The sequence below is a fragment of the Talpa europaea genome, assembly GCF_964194135.1.
Source record: "Talpa europaea genome assembly, chromosome: 15".
In the NCBI taxonomy this organism is placed as follows: Eukaryota; Metazoa; Chordata; class Mammalia; order Eulipotyphla; family Talpidae; genus Talpa; species Talpa europaea.
This window is the reverse complement of record NC_140083.1, coordinates 74,299,957-74,317,629: the sequence shown is the minus strand read 5'-3', so window position 1 is coordinate 74,317,629 and position 17,673 is coordinate 74,299,957. Positions and strand designations below refer to the sequence as shown.

Below are 17,673 nucleotides of genomic sequence, written 5' to 3'. Positions count from 1 at the left end.
CTATGGATAAGCGTGTGTGCCATTCTAAAAAATACATACTTTAATCTAGACAGATGAGAACCCATTCATAATTTTTAAGCAAAGAAATGGTCTGGTCAGCTGTACAGTTCAGGCAGATAATTCTCAGGACTGTGGAGAAGAAATTTAAGGGAACTTGCATAGAAACAAGGGAAATAAAGATTGTGTCGATTCAGTTAAGAAATTTTGGAAATTAAACAAGCTAAGAGAGATGGAAGAGAGGAGGAGAGGTTTTGTGTCAAGATAGCAGGTTATAACTTTCGAGAAGACTCTCTTGTTCTTACTCGCATGAGAATATGATGATCATCTTCTATATTTCACTAAACCTTTTTGCACACTACATGTAAGTAAACACACTTATCTCCATTCTTTCATTTATATATTTATCATATATTTCTCCATTCTTCCATCTATCTATTTAACACTAATCCCTAACTGTATTATTTTATACATTTGTCCACAAGTAGTCAGGATTCTGCCCCTAAACCCCAGTTTTGTGCCTTTATATCTGGCACACATCAAGTCTATAATAAATATTGGTTAATTAATCAGTATATGATAATTTATGCTTGGACTTATATATAATGTCTTTAGGCATAGACCATAAATGCCTGTCCAGAAAGGAACTACGAAAGAACCCTACATCCAACCTTCAAATAATTTCCTGCATGAATCAAGTTACAGTAAATTAAGAAGCTGCTTCTGGGCCTCCCCGGTGGTGCAGCGGTTGAGCGCTGGGTTGCGAAGCTGCCCGCAGCCTTTGCAGCGCCGGTTCGATCCCCGGCCACCGGCGAGGGTCCCACATGGCGCACAGCCCTCTCCAGCCACCCGCTGCTCCCCTCTGCAGTGTATTTCATCAGTCTGCCTGTTCTGCTTTCCGCTCTGGCTCTGGTGAATTCTCTCACCCTCCCACACTTCTGACTGTACCCCAGTGCTTGTATAAATAAATAAATAAATCTTTTTAAAAAAAAAAAAAGAAGCTGTTTCTGTCACAGGGGATGGGGAGGAGTACCACAAGTCCTCTAATCATACAAGTGAAGAACTGAAATAATGAAATGGGTTCCAGTCTCTTCAATGTTAACGAAAGTCCAACCCTATTGTGAAAGAAAAGTCCCTCAAAGATGAAATCATGAGTTTCATCTTCCTTTAGGATAACCAGAATCAGACACTAATACGAAATCTCAGATGGATCAATACTTAGTCAAACTTATGACCACAAAAGAGAATTTGCAACTCAAAAATCTAGTATTACTTATTTTTTTTTATAAATTTTATTGTTATATTCCCCATACAATTGCAGCTCCCCCATTCTGACCCCAATCCCTCCCCTCCCGCCCCCGCCCCCCTAAAAGTGTCTCTGGTTCATAGTTTTTTGTTGATTTTGATTTTCACTTTCTTATAGTTATTCATTTTCCTGGTCCCTTATTTAAGTTTTCTAGATTCCTGCTATGAGTGAGACCATCCGGTATTTTTCTTTTTCTTTTTGGCTTATTTCGCTGAGCATGATCCCTTCCAGCGCCATCCATGTTGCAGCAAATTGCATGTGTTTATCTTTTTTGAATGCTGAGTAATATTCCATGGTATATATGTACCACATCTTCTTGATCCAGTCATCTATTTTTGGGCATTTGGGTTGTTTCCAAAGCTTAGCTATTGTAAACAGTGCTGCTATAAACATAGGGGTGCAGGTGTTGTTTGGAATTGATGTTTCTGTGTCCTTTGGGTAAATACCTAGGAGTGGAATTGCTGGATCATATGGAAGCTCTATGTTTAGTAGGTCCAGAAATCTCCACACAGCTTCTAGTATTACTTATACACGCAGACTATAATGCCTAGTATTTACATGTTTAACTGGCAATGACAGTTATTCAAGTTGGTAATACATGAACCTTACACAAAGAAAAGATGGTGACACAATTGATTAGACTTTCTTAGCAAGAAAAAGCAAAGTTCATGTTATATATTTTCACTTTTGTTGTGATTCAAAATTGTGGTTTTTTGATCATGAATCTCTGGGTATAAGTGACACTGACCAGCTGATGTATGAATGCTACAGTATTATTCTTGCCATTATTCTCATCTTTTTCCAAAATTAATGTTGAGATTGCAACAGTGCCTTGATAGTATCATATCATTGATTTCAGTGTTTATTATGTAATTTCTATAAAAAATATAGCGGAGATCCTATATACACTAAGTTAAATTATCCACACAACCTGAAGTATATGATTTACAAAAAGTTTTAAAAACAACAGCCAAGAGAAAAACTGGATCAGGCATGCACTAATTTGAATATTAACAATAAAGGTGACTGTTTGGAATAATGTTAAATATGCTCAGAAAATCGATCTCAAAAAACCTTGTTTCATATGAACAGAAAACATAGCATCCAGAAAATAACTATATAATAACAACAGTAAAAATATTATTTGTAGTGGTGGTCAGGAGGAGGTAGTATTGATAACAGGGATGGCTAACACTTAAATATAAAGCATATATGTATATGTCAGGCACTTTTAAAAATTTTGTATGGGGCCTCCCTGGTGGTGCAAGGGGTTAAAAGCACGGTACTATGGAGCAGTCCGCAGCCTCTGCAGCACCAGGTTTGATCCCCAGCCAGCCACGGAGCAGTCCACATGGCGCAGCAGACCTCTCCTGACTCTCCCGCTGCTCCCCTCAGCAGTGTATTTCATCTGGTCTGCCTGTTCTGTTCCCCACTCTATCTCTGGTGGATCCTCTCACCCCCCACACCTCTAGCCTGTACCCCAGCTCTTGTATGCATAAATAAACAAATCTTTAAAAAGAGGAAGAAGAAAAAAAATTTTTTAATAAAAATAAAAATTTTGTATGTAATAACTAAGCATCACCATAAGACTATGAGAATGCTAATTTAATAAAATGATTGTTGCAGAAAATTATTTGTCCTATAATCCCATGGGCTTTGTTTCTATTTTATACATACCCTATCTGATACAGAAAGAAATCATTTGTACCTATTAGCATGTTTTCAATTTCTTCATGAGTAAAATTTAGTAGAGAGTGAAGGAATTGTCATTTACTCTATATCTTTGTCCTTGATGATAAATTAAAAAGGGAAGGATCAACCAGGGTTACTTACACATAGAGTTTAACATCCTAGAGAAGCACGAACAATGAAGAATTCAAGAAAGTATTTTTTAATTAACTGTTCAGAAAAAGGAGACGTATTCCTTAAAATGACCTCTCTAGTCATAATGTTCTTTTAACGGAGTTGGAAAGAAGATAATTACTACATAAAGCCTTCTCCATACACAGAAAACAGATAAAACCAGAGAAAAACTCATAATGCCAAATGCAGCTACATATAAATTCATCAAATCTGCACACCAATTCCATACTGGCACAAATTTCTTGACATCTTTTGTTTTGTGTTTTATCAGGATTGCCAGTTGTCAGAACTACCCTGTTCCAATCCGGGTGATTTATTCCTAGTCAAGTAGAACAGATTACTCTGCCTTTGAGGTCCTCACCTCTGAATAAAAGCAGACACTTCCTTAAGGAAATAAAGCTCTAAGGACAATAATACCAAAAACACTTCTTGCAATCACCTGGATACTATAAACATCATTTAGAGGAAATACATTTTTTGATGATGCCTCCCTAGTTGTTATATGCAGCCATCAGCGTCAAATTTATTATGTGAAGTGAGTTATTCAGAAAGGCTCTGATCTTTACACGTTCTTGGTTAATAACACCTTTAGTGGTAGAAATAGAGTCTGGATGAGCTAGTTATAATCAGTCAATAAAGAGGGAGCTAGAGTAATTAATAGAATCTAAAATGGAAAAATTCACTAATGCTCTAATTTATAGTCAATTTTTGTGTCTACCACACTACACCCTGGTGAAATGTATGAATAAAACACAAATATAATTAAACAAAATGAAGTTTTCCCTACACTATATTGACTTCTAAATTTTTACTTTTTCAGTCATGTTGGTGGTTAGAAGACACAAGAGTGACCAAGATTAAAAAACTCCTAGCAAGGTTTTAAATTCAATTTAGACTGTTAAGAGCTTTCATATTTGTATTCTCAATTACTGCTTATGATCTTTAATAAGCTCAGCAAAGATTCTGGTTGGCAACCAGATATTTCTTTGGCTCAGTTACCTTCTCAATTGCACTTTGCTCTCATTGTATAAGTTACTGAATGGATTTATAATGAATAAACAGCCATGTCATATTAGACAAGTTACTCGATCTTTCTAATTTCTTATGTTAACAAAACATTAATATTACATATCCTTATGATAAAAATGAAATATTTAAAAATATTAATTTCATTAGAGCATCACTAAATTTTATCTTAAAACTTTAAATTGAACTATACAGAAGTAGAAGTATGACCTTTAGGGAAATACACTCAGAATTCAATTGCTAGGAGCGGAAGAAAGTTATTTAATAGACTAGCCCTTGAGACAGATAATAGAACGACCTCTTGCCTTAAAATAACTGGATGATATGAAGCTAAAGCTGCTGAGACCGAAGGTCATTTTCAGTCAAGATGTGTTTGGAACAATTATGAAAATGGCTCGACTATTTTTTTATCTGGTAGGTATATGAAAAATCTTGACAGACCTTCCTGTGCGGAATAAATCCCAAAACATAGATGACCCATTAAATCAACAATGACAGGGCCTCCCCTGGTGGCGCAGCGGTTGAGTGCTGGGCTACGAAGCTGCCCACAGCCTCTGCAGCGCTGGTTCGATCCCCGGCCACCAGCGAGGGTCCCACATGGTGCACAGACCTCTCCTGCCACACCCGCTGCTCCCCTCAGCAGCAGTGTACCTCAGTCCTTCTGCCTGTTCTGCTCCCTGCTCTGGCTCTGGTGAATTCTCTCACCCTCCCGCGCTTCTGACTATACCCAGTGCTTGTATGAATAAATAAATAAATCTTAAAATAAATAAACAAATAAATAAATCCACAATGACAATCCTGAGGCAGTGGCAATATTGAAGCAATACTCAGGACCTCAATGCACATCATCTATATGAATGGTTTTCCTTGATGTTGAACAATAACAATGGTTAGCTACACAGAACAATCTTAGATCTAATAGTTCAATACATTTTAGAGATGGAAGACCCCCAGTATTTTAAATTACTAATTAAAGCAGACACAGTACTAGCCTAAGTTAAAAAATAAAAAGCAACAATTTTTTTAGAAGAACTATTCTTGGCATTATTTCTTAACAACAAAGTTGCAAAAACCCAAATATATAACAATAGGAAACTAGCTAAATTAAAAATGATGTATCGATGGAATCTTTACAGACACATCACCCAAAGCAGTGATAGTGAAGGCAAAGATAAACAGCTGGGACTACATCAAATTAAAGAGCTTCTGCACAGCAAAAGAGACAATAACAAAAACAAAGAGAAACCCCACCGACTGGGAGAACATTTTTGCACCCAACACTAATGATAAAGGACTGATCACAAAAATCTGCAAAGAGCTGATGAGACTCAACAACAACAAAGAAAATAATCCAGTCAAAAAATGGGCAGAAGAGCTAAAAAGAAACTTCTCTGAAGAGGAAATGCAAATGGCCAACAGACATATGAAAAAATGTTCAACATCACTTGTAATCAGGGAAATGCAAATCAAAACTACCATGAGATACCATCTTACACCAGTGAGAATGGCACATATTAAAAAAACTAACAACAACAAATGTTGGCGAGGGTGTGGAGAAAAAGGAACTCTTCTGCACTGTTGGTGGGAGTGCAAACTGGTCCAACCACTGTGGAAAGCTGTGTGGAGATTTCTGGACCTACTAAACATAGAGCTTCCATATGATCCAGCAATTCCACTCCTAGGTATTTACCCAAAGGACACAGAAACATCAATTCCAAACAACACCTGCACCCCTATGTTTATAGCAGCACTGTTTACAATAGCTAAGCTTTGGAAACAACCCAAATGCCCAAAAATAGATGACTGGATCAAAAAGATGTGGTACATATATACCATGGAATATTACTCAGCATTCAAAAATGATAAACACATGCAATTTGCAGCAACATGGATGGCGCTGGAAGGGATCATGCTCAGCGAAATAAGCCAAAAAGAAAAAGAAAAATACCGGATGGTCTCACTCATAGCAGGAATCTAGAAAACTTAAATAAGGGACTTGGAAAATGAATATAAGAAAGTGAAAATCAAAATCAACAAAAAACTATGAACCAGAGACACTTTTAGGGGGGCGGGGGCGGGAGGGGAGGGATTGGGGTCAGAATGGGGGGGCTGCAATTGTATGGGGAATATAACAATAAAATTTATAAAAAAAAATGTGAACATCAGGAAACAACTGAAAACAACCCTGAATTAGATATTTAAGAGGATGTAATTGACAAATATAGATACAGTATTACAAATTTCTTAATAAATTCCACTTAAATAAAACCAATTAACTGAAAAAAAAAATGATGTATCGATGGAATAGCCTGCAAGTACTATAATTAATATTCTTGAGGATTAAGGATATGAAAAAAACATTTATTATAGACCATTATATGAATAAGAAAAGTTACCAAAAATGTATTCCAATCTAAAGGAAAAATTATTTTTACCTAGATTTTTCCTCATAACTTTTCCATCTTTTTCATGTATTTAGAATGAGCATAAATCATTTCAATGATAATGACGAAAGCAGTAATTTTTTAAATCCTATGTAAGAAATCTTAGGATTCATGATAAGGAATATGATCAGGATTGTGAAAAGAATGATTCTTATCTCATATGCACTTATAAAAATAGGAAGTCTCTATGGTCTTTTGTGAGGCAGATAAGCCACTCTTTAACACACACCTTTCATAGCTTCATACTGTGAGACCAAACCTATCAAGTTGTCAGATACATTGGGGACTTTCTAAAATGCCAAAGAATGACTGGAAGACAATTAAATGAAATCAAAGAAACTAAGATATTCAAATCCTACTTCAAATAAAAGGTCTAAACAGAATGGTAAGAAGATGCTTCACATATTTTAAGTCTAAATTCAAGTTCACCTCCCTGAATTTTTATTTTAGCCAGTTCTAATTTTACGGCCTGAAAGCTAAGCAATAGTCACCCTAGTGTGACAAGCTTGGGTGTCCAGGAAGTAGATCTTGAGACAGATTTTACTGTGCTATAAGATTATTACTGCTCTTAGCTCAACCAATGGAAAGAAAGAGGGCCAGGAAAGAAGCAGGTTTGTTCAGAGGGAGAAATTGAGCTACCACAAAAGTTCCAAAGGATTCAGATAACCTTATGAGGCACTCTGAAGCTGGAACAACTTTTCAGAGCTGACCCAAAAAAGGGCAAGTGGGATTCAAGCCCTGTACCCTACAAGTATCAATCACAAGATTCAAGGCGAAGGAGTATGCCATTGGGGAAAGCAGGTCTCTATGGCCAGGGCACATCCTTCACTCCTCAAGAGAGATCTGGGTCACTCGTCACAGCATCCATCATATCCAGCAGTTAGACTCCTTCTAGCGAAATTATATTTAAAATGAAATTGCAGCTGCCCTCATTTTATGTTATGTTTGAACCACATACGTAATCTTACAGCTTTGTTAAATCTAGAGACCCTCATAGGCCAATTTGGTTGTTTCATAGATGGTGAGCATTTTTAATCAGGAGTTCTTGGATAGCCTTTGAAATGTGTTTGACATCCAAGTTCATATAAGTGAGCCTTGTGTACTTTTACATGAAGAGTCCATAATAGTTTTTATCAAATTTTCAAAAGTATATAAAAATTATCAATCATTGGCATTCTTTGCAAATACCAGGAATGTTGTTTAAGATGAGCAGCCACTTCACTTAAAATTGCTTGTGTAGCTATTTTATAAAAATACTGTGCTTACCAAATTTGCTGTGCCTAGGCCAAATAAGAGTTTGGACTAGGTGGGTTATTTGACTTAGGTGGGATGTAGGGAAAAGAGCCAAACACCAATTGTTACCTATACAGAATGCAAGCCTTATCTTATCAAATTGAGCAAATTTTCTTTGGTAAATTTGGATGAATTTTTTAATCCTCTAGGGGGGATAAAAGTGTCCAGTGAAAAAAATAAGGTGGCCTGGCAATAACAGGAAGATAAAACAGATAAGAACAAAATACATGTCTGATAATAAAAGCTATTTTCTATTTAGGGTGCATATATTGGTGTGGCAAAAAGAAGGAAGAGCACAGAAAGCTACTTCATCAAAGCTTGATTTAGTAACTTCTTCAGGTGGCTAATTATTTCAACTTCTCAACTAGAGTTGACAGATATCTGGGCATCTATCCAAACGACCATTCCCACAGGTGAGAATGCAGTGCAAGTTAATTCATGTCAAATCATAAGCAGTTTAAAAGCAGAAGAAAATATTGACTATGCTCAAAACTGTGATTGAGCTTAAAAAAAAAAATCCTTTGTCCCTTTCTAGATAATTATCTATCGTTCATTTTTCTGACAAGTTCCTGCTACAGGGTCTTCTGAGAGACTTCTAAGAACAATCATTGTTGCAATAGGGATTCTGCTCTCCCATATTCCAAACTGGAAAAACTTCTATTTTTCAAGTTATTTTTGTTTATTTGCTTTCCCAGCAGGGTTTTCACATTAAACTGGGTTTTCATCTGCCCATTCTCCTCCCACAGTCTAGCTACACAGTGTACCCTCACAGCAGCAATATGCTTTGTCTACATCTCTCACACCATTCATACACAGGGTCAAAGTTGTGATGCACAAACCCTTCCCTGTATGAAACTCAATGCTTGTGAAAGAATTCATAATAAACTAGCCCTCCCAGAATGATTAGGGGGTTCAGTAAGGTGAGTGTGGACAGTAGCAGCTTGTTGGTTATCACTTTTCTGGAAACTGAATGAAGAATCTTTTGGCTTTACTCAAGTTTTCATTTGTGTTTATCAGTCTTTTCTTGGTACATTCCAACTGGTCCATTGCTCCCCCAGTTCTTCTATGACTTCTGAAGCAGTGGCAATATAATGAGAATGCTTAATACTCTGGGCGGCCTGCTGCAGGTTGTCAGAGCTTTGAAGAAGCAATGCCCTTTGAGGCTATAGATGATTCATGAACTCATTCTCTACAGCACATGCGCCGTATTTCATGTCTACTCAGTCCCCAAATATGCTATCAAGGTGTGCTTCTTACCTCCCAATGGAAGGGACCCCCAAAAGCCAAAATAGTCTTGAAAAGTAATAAAGAGGATCCACTGTTCCCACTATCAAAACCAACTTCAAAGCTACAGTAATCAAGAGAGTGTGGTAATGTATGTGAATAAACATACAAATCAGTGGAATAAAATTTAAAGTTCAAAAATGAGCACATCTATAGTCAACTGACTTTCCACAAGGATCCCAAGATGACTCAATGGAGAAAGAACAGCCTTTTCAACAAATGGTGCTAGAACAGTTGGATAGCCACAAGCAAAATAATTAAATTGGATACTTACCTTACACCACACACAAAAATTAACTGGGAATGATCAAGACCTATGTGTAAAATGAAAACTACTAAACTCATAGAAAAAAACACAGGAAGAAATCTTTATGACCTTCAGTTAAGCAATGGCTTTTTAGATGTATACAAAGGACTAAGGCACCAAAAAATAAAAAATAAAAAAACATCAACTGGACATAATCAGCCTTTTGCAATTTTGTGTACCAAAAGATGTTCTCAAGGAAATGAAGCGACAATCTGCAGAATGGGAGACATTTGCTAATCACCTATGTAATATAGGTCAAGGCTGCAGAATATACATTTTCTAGCATGAAACAATAAAAATACAAACAATATAATTTTTAAAATGAACAAGGAATCTGAACAGACATTTCTCCAAAGAAGATACACAAATAACCATGAAGCACTTAAATGTTGTGTATCTTTAGTCATTATAGAAATACAGAAGACCACCGTACATCCATTAAGATGGCTATTTTAAAAGAAAAAAAACAAGTACTTTAGTGATATAAAATCATACAACTTTAGAAACAATTTGATAGTTCCTCAAAAATGATGAACATGAAGTTAACATATGATCCATAAATTCCAAATGAAATAAAAAATGCATATACAAAAACTTGTACATGAACATTCACAGGATCAGTATTCATAATAGTCAAAAAGTGGACATAATCCAAGTGTTCATTAACTGCAGTATAGAAAAACAAAATGTGGTTGGTTATGTTTATTGCAAAGGAATACTGCTCAACAATAAAACTGAATGAAATACTGACACTTGCTACAACATGGAAAAAAACTTAAAAACATTATGTGAAAGAAACCAGACGGTCTAATGTATGACTCCATTTATACGAAATGTCCAGAACAGGCAAATCAATAAAGACAAAAAATAGGTGTTTGCCAGATAATAAGGAAATGTGACTGCTAACAGGTTTGAGTTTCTTTATTAAATAGTTTGTTATTGGGTGGCTGTGATGGCCGTACAACCATCTGACACTAAAAAACAATTGTGCGTAAGCATATAAAAAACAATTCAATTACACAGTGTAAAATGGTAAATTTTATTGTATGTGAAATAGAATTTCACGTGGAAAAAAAATCCACCCAATTAATCCATTAGTCCTAGTTTAAAGTCAAAGTTCCACAATATCCATCAGTAAAGTATGAAACAACTCCAGGCCTGAGAATTATCCTGCTTTATCCAAAAATAACACAATTTAGCCAAGTCTGTCCTTATCAAATTTAAAAACTTTTTTGTATCCAATGTCGCATACTCAGTGTGATTATCTTCGAGATGGCAATCTCTTCTATGTTAGAAATCAAAAGTTCTCATGTAGCAGCTGTCCTTCTTAGCTAAGAAGTCTCTCCAAAACAAATACGAGCGGTATTTCACCTTCCGTTGTCGGTCTGCCCTTTCCATATACCTTATTCCTCTGCACTTTTATCCTATGAACTATTTTTACACACTGTGATGACTTCTGAATTAGGTAAAACAATATTAAAGTGTTTAGAATTCTTTCTGTTTGAGGTGACTTCTGTTAGGAATGTACGCTAATGGAACAGCAAATGAAAACACTAAGTATAACATGGAAACAGAAAAATTCCTCTTCTACTCTAACTAATAAGGCTGCAATATCTAAGTCAACAAAATAAGCTCTATCACCATATCACACAAAAAAATCTCATTTTTCATATTCCCAAATCCTTTATTCCCAAATCATTACTCAAATGAAGCAGTATTTTCCAAAGATGGACACAATCTCCACAGCTCACATGCTCTTCCACAATGTGGCTTTGCCACATCTCTTAAGAAGTGGAGTCTATTTCTTGACTTCTTGAATCATGGTAAGTTGTATAATTACTATCACCAATAGAATATGAAAGAAGGAACCCCCGCCCTTCCAAGCCAATTCCTAGCATAACGCTTTAACTGGCCAGCCAACTTCAGCTCCTAACATCTATGACTGGAAGTCAGAAGCCACATAAGACCGTGACTACTTTCACTGGGCTGTGAGATACCCAAGACATGTGCAGAGGCCCTATGGCAAAAGATAGTATGTAGCCAGATGCCAAGGAGCAACTAGAGAGAACATATACAAATGAAATCATCTTAGCAGTGGGTCATCCAACTGTAGACACGTCCAGCTGTCATGGGACAAACTACCCAAGAGCCCATCCTGAATTTCTGACTCATCAATAAGAGAGCAAAATAAAACATTTGATCAAGTCACTAAAATTTTGGGATAGTTTATTATATTATATAACAGTAGATTTTTCTCCATCTATTTATGGTAAAATAATCATATCGTAACTGTTGCTTCAATCATTTATATGTGAAGTCTATTGTTTTTATACTATATAGGGGGGGATGAAGGGTGTTCTGTTTTCTTTTAAGTTTTGGGCAGGGGTGTCCTGGGAAAGGAAGGGATGGTGAGGAGAAACATTCATAATTATGAGATATTTTATAACAAAATACACTAAGAGTCTCCCCTTTTTAGGGAATAACCCTTCAATCATTGTAAAATGTCACTTGTATAAGATTAGCATCATTTAAAAACAGTTATCTGCTGAAAGGCTAAAAGTTAAATCAGACTTTACAAGTTCAACTACCTATCTCCTTAAAGTTTATTTGAAAAAGAGGGAGGGTGATTATTTGAAGTAAATCCACATGGAATATATATCCTCAACTGCCAACAGAAATATCATTAGTAAGACTTCATTTACCATGTATTCTGGTTTTATTTCCCCCAGCAAAAAAGCTACATAATCTAAATTTTTTTTAATTTTAATTGAGTTCTACTTAAAAATTTTAAGTAATAGGAAGAAAAGGGGAAAATCTAATCTTTGAGTATACTGTTTCCAACATAAAATTCAGTTAGGGCCTGGTTTGGTCTTGTAACTTAATTTCATTAACAGCTGGGTTGTGGCATAAAAATAAAAACATTTAGACAGTATTGCAATTAATTATTACTAAAAATAAAATAGCACAATTTTCAAATAACTAATTTTCTCTGAAGAAATTAGCAAATATTTTAATGATAATTCTCCTTTCTATTTTATGATATGGAAAAAGCGGAGAAACTAACACAGCATTAACCACAGCTGACTCCACAGAAAACAAACAGGATAAAGAACCTATTCTTCCTGATTTCCTACACAAAATAAAACAGAAGACTTGAAGAACCAATCTAGAACAAAAAATAAATAAATAAAACAAAGAGACAAACAAAAATCCCAGCCTTCTAAATTTTGTATATCAACTATCTTTCTGTCACTATTACTAAACTACATTCTTAATACCAAAACCCACAAAACTGAAAAAGCAAGCAAGGCAAAATAAACAGAAGTTATAGAAGCATAGAAGGGAATGATGATAACATCTGTGTCAGCAAATTAAACTCCAAGCTACATTATCATTTATAATCAATCAAGCAGGAAGCTGTACAATTTTAACACCGATTTTGAATGCAGCTCAGATTCAAATGCTCAATTACATTTTCCAGGTCAGTGATTTATTATAAAGATAAGAAATTTACTGTAACACAAAACTACTTTAAACCATAGGGGAGAACCCTGGGAAGGAGGAGCCCAATGCTAATCCCATTGTACAGCATGCTTGGCCATCTGCTATTGTCCCATTTCATTCTCTGAGCACAGGGCTATTTTGGTGCATGCAAATACATATACCGCCTAGAAAGCTGTAAGACGACATAGAGGCAGTGGTAGCCCAGACAGAGCCAAAAACTGTCCTGGGTATTTGACCAACAATGCAGTCATTAGTGTGCTCAGAAAACAAATTTTTAAATGAATACCTAATATGCCATAAGTAATAAACTGTTTGCCGGTACCCCTCCTTAAATATTTAAATATCATTTATATATGTAATTATAAATACTTGTGAAAAAATAACAAAGAATGTAGATGTTCAAGACAAGAAAGGGATGAAAGCAGAGTTACCAAACCCCATTCCTGGTGGAATCAGTGTCTGAATCCAGAAACAAAGTAGGTTAAGTGTTAGAAGAATTAAGGCATCTCTCCAAAAATATCTAAAGTTCTACCTCTTTCAATATCTCACTGCAAATAAGTTTCTGAAGGAAAATCATCAAGGTCCAAGGAAAGAAAAGCTGAATTCTATTTAGTAGTTTCCTAAATAAACTAACGGTACAACAGAGATGAGTACATGCACTGAAAACTTATAAGAATTGGAAATAATTTTCCCATAGATCATGTAATATGAGCTCACACTAATAAAGAATAGGCATTCATAGAGTTATATCAAAAATTTTTAAGAATAATATTAGAAAAAGCTTGAAAACTAAAGAAAAAATGTTAGGACGTAGTAAGTACAGAAAGATGCATTACTCCACATTTTCATCCACACTTCTCTCTTGGCTGGGATGTCTCACCTCTTCCCCATCGACCCAGCAAACTTACTTTCAGTTTTATGACCTCAGCTCCTAAAACTTCTTAGACTCCTTTCACACAAGGTCAAATATAAAACTCATAGCTTTGTGCCCACTATATACCAGTTGTATCATAACTTCTTTAACTCTCACAACTCTGAAGCTCTGCAAAGAAACCACATCTTTTGTTCTTGTATTCAGGAGAGCACCTAGCATACAACAGTAAAATTATCTGCTATGTTGAATGAAGACAGTTTGAGCAGTCTGGGTAGACGGGGAAACCCACAAGAATTTTGACTGTGCAACTATAAATGTATTTAGTAAGAGGGCAGGGAGGGAAGAGAAAAAGCAAATATACCACTGTATACAAATACATACATTGCTCAGGAAGCAAGGAAAATTTGTGGGTGGGGGTAGTCATGAAAAAGCCAAAAATAGTTTGAATATATCATATCATTCACTATCCAGGTTATCATTTTAAGTATGGAATGATACAGAGTGATCTTTCTAATCAACTCAGATTTCTAAGACAGATTTCTAAGGACCTGGATGAAAAACAGAGAGGAGCAGGAGCATGCATGTAAGTAATAAAATGGCTAGATTTGTAAACAAAATAGGCTTAGTGACAACAACTAAAAAAACTCTAGAAGCAACAAAAAAGCTTTTATAATTGTTTTGATGAATATATTGACTTGCTAGAGGTACAATATACTACAAAAGACTTTTCTGGGACTACTCAATATCTTATCACTTATTATGAAAGTACAAAGAATATGATCATAACTGGATTGAAGACATAAAATTGAAGGAAACGAACTAATTAATCAAATTAAGATTCAAAAAGATCCTCAAAGATTAAAATAACTGGCTGAACTTAACAATGTAAAATTTAGTACTTTCATACACACTACATCATTTAACAAAAACCCTTAGGTACCCATTATATCCTGCCCCCAGATGTAAGTTAGTAAGCTTCAATAAATTGCCCAATATTGCATTTCAGCTAGAACCAAGAACAGTATATTAGTGATATTCTAATCATCTCTTTGAATTAGATCCAAAAATTCCACTGGACAAGTCAAGAACAAAGGGAAAATTAGCTGAGACAAATAACTGCCATCAGTAAAATTATCCGGGGCACATAACAACAATGGGAGTTACAAATCTTTCACACAGGAAAATAAGATGTGGGAGTTGTCAAATAACAAGCTCCTAATATCCAAAAAGCTGCCCTGTACAAAAAGTATTAGATTCCTTCAATATGGACCCAAGTTAATCTCTACTAGCAAAAACTATACATAGCCAAATTCAAGGCAAGTGGATCAAAACTGTCATTATAATTAGACATAATTTACCAAAGCTGAATAATTTGCCAGAGACCTTACAGGAAAAATTGAATCAGACAACTTTATCAAATGACACATCTGTATCAGACATTGTTTCAAAATGTATAAACAAACTTCTAAAAAAAGATGGTTCTAATTTTAGGAAGACAAATTAAGACTAAATTTCAAACAAAATACAGAAAAAATTCTTTTTCAATGAAGACCAGTGTGTATACTGTAGAGGGTTTTTTTAAGTATTTTTATTATTAATATCAAACAAAAGGAATGGGTACAGAATAAACCTTGCATGTGCCAACCATGCAAATTTAAAGTAATCTGCTTTCAGATGTTTTAAATTACATAATATTTAATGTATATATCTGCATGTTGTGAAATATTCAATTATATATATCATTAATTTATATTAATTTATATAAATATAAATTAATATACAAGCCCATTTATTTACTCATCTTAATAAGAACAATACTGACATTGTTTAAGCTGTTCACATATTCCTCCTTATCCCGGCCAGGGATATGTTCGCAAATATATTTGGTGCTGCTGAGCATGAAGTACAAGAAAGGCAAGAAACAACCTGAAAAGAGAGATCTCAATGGCCTGGATTGCAAAAAAAAAAAAAAGCGTTTGGGTTTTGTCCTGCTTGTAAATGGAAGTCAGCGAAGGTTTTTAAGCTGGGGAAATTATGTTTCAGAAAGACTGCCACGGGCTGAGCACTGGGGACGCAAAGATAACTAAAATAATCTGGGCCTTCTGAAGAAGTTACAAGTGAGAATGAGTAGAGTTCCATAAGTAGATCATATATATATATTATGGTAAGAGCTGCAGCAGTTTTCACCATCTATTCCAACAAAAGTTACAATCATGAACTGCTAAAATATACTCAGAGGAAACACAAAAGGAACGTTGACAGGTTCGACTTAGTGGTGAGAATCAGGATTACGCCCCAATCATTACCCAGAACGCCTGCACCTTACCTTCTTCTGAAGAACGTTAACCTTTCGCTCCTTCACATCCAGCATGTCCTTGAGGTCATGGATCTCTCCAGCTTGAGTTCCCTTCTCCTCGGCCATATCCTGAATTTGTTTTGTCTTCTTATTCAGCATGGTTTCTTTCTCTTCCAAACGCAATCGAAGAGCATCCACCTAAGAACGTAAAATTTTTATAAGTGATTGAGAAGAAAGGAATGTAATGTAGATGCATACACTGTCCAAATGAAAAAATCTGACCACTGAACAACTCTTTTAAAGCCCTATTCCTATGCTACTGTTTTAATAAATATCTTGCAAACCCCCAACAGACAACTGCTACCTCCTTCTCCTCTGTTCCCACAGCACTGAATAGTTAAACTTACCACTTTTCATCTTATTACTGTACTTCTTCAGCAAAGAACCATTTTTGTTCACCTTTCTGTCCTGAATAATTCTATCTTGTTTAAAACAACACTGTAAAGTAGGGCCTCCCTGGTGGCACAGGGGTTAAAGTCTCAGCACTATCAAGCAATCTCCAGCCACTGCAACATGAGTTCAGCATTAGTTTGGCATGAGTTCAATCCCCGGCCAGGGAGCTGACCCACATGGCGTAGCAGACCTCTCCTGTCTCACCCGCTGCTCCCCTCAGCAGTGCTGAAATGATCTGCCTGTTCTGCACCCCACAGTGTCTATGGTAAATCCTCTCAGCCCCCTGCACTGCTGGCCTATACCCCAGTTCTTGTATGCTTAAATAAATTAAAAAGATACATACACACACACACACACACACACACACAAAACCCTGAAAAGTAGCAAATATTATCCCGGTTTTAAAGATAAGAAAAATGGCACTCAGAGGAGCTAAATAATTTACATCATATTACAGAACTAGCAAGTATAAGAACTGGAACTCAAAGGCTAGCTATGACCACAAAAATTATTACCTTTTATCATACACCAAAGGATACTAACATAAAAGGTACAAAGATGATACATAGAAAGAGATACCTTTCCCCTGAACATGTCAAAGGAGTCAGAAAAAGTTTCTCAAAGAAGTATTTTCTGAATTGATTTTGAATGATGACTAGAACTTCAACAGATATAAAAGGAAGGGCAGGGGAAATGTCACACATTTTAGAGAGAGAAAATAAAATATTTTAAAACCGGAAAAGCATGGTATGTTTGCAAATACATTTATTGCTGCTGAACATGAAGTAGAAGAAGGCAAGAAACAATCTGAAAAGAGAGATCTCAAAGGCCTTGATAGCAAAAAATACAGTGCTTGGGTTTTATTCTGCTTGTAAAGGAAAGTCAGTGAAGGTTTTTAAACTGGGGAAATTATGTTTCAGAAAGATTGCCACGGGCTGAGCACTGGGGACACAAAAATAACTAAGATAATCTGGGCCTTTTGAAGAAGTTACAAGTGAATGAGAAGAGTTCCTTAAGTAGATCACA

At 35.7% G+C, this 17,673-nt stretch overlaps 1 protein-coding gene across 3 annotated transcripts in view; it reads right to left on the bottom strand.

The window, feature by feature from the left end:
• Window positions 1-17,673, bottom strand: part of ERC1 (ELKS/RAB6-interacting/CAST family member 1) — a gene marked incomplete at both ends in the record, with an annotated part of 269,908 nt that overhangs the window by 187,614 nt on the left and 64,621 nt on the right. For all 3 annotated transcript variants that reach the window (XM_084254694.1, XM_084254695.1, XM_084254696.1), the window contains one exon: window positions 16,225-16,392. In XM_084254694.1, coding sequence (XP_084110820.1) covers window positions 16,225-16,392 — 168 coding nt within the window. The remainder of the gene's footprint in view (window positions 1-16,224; window positions 16,393-17,673) is intronic.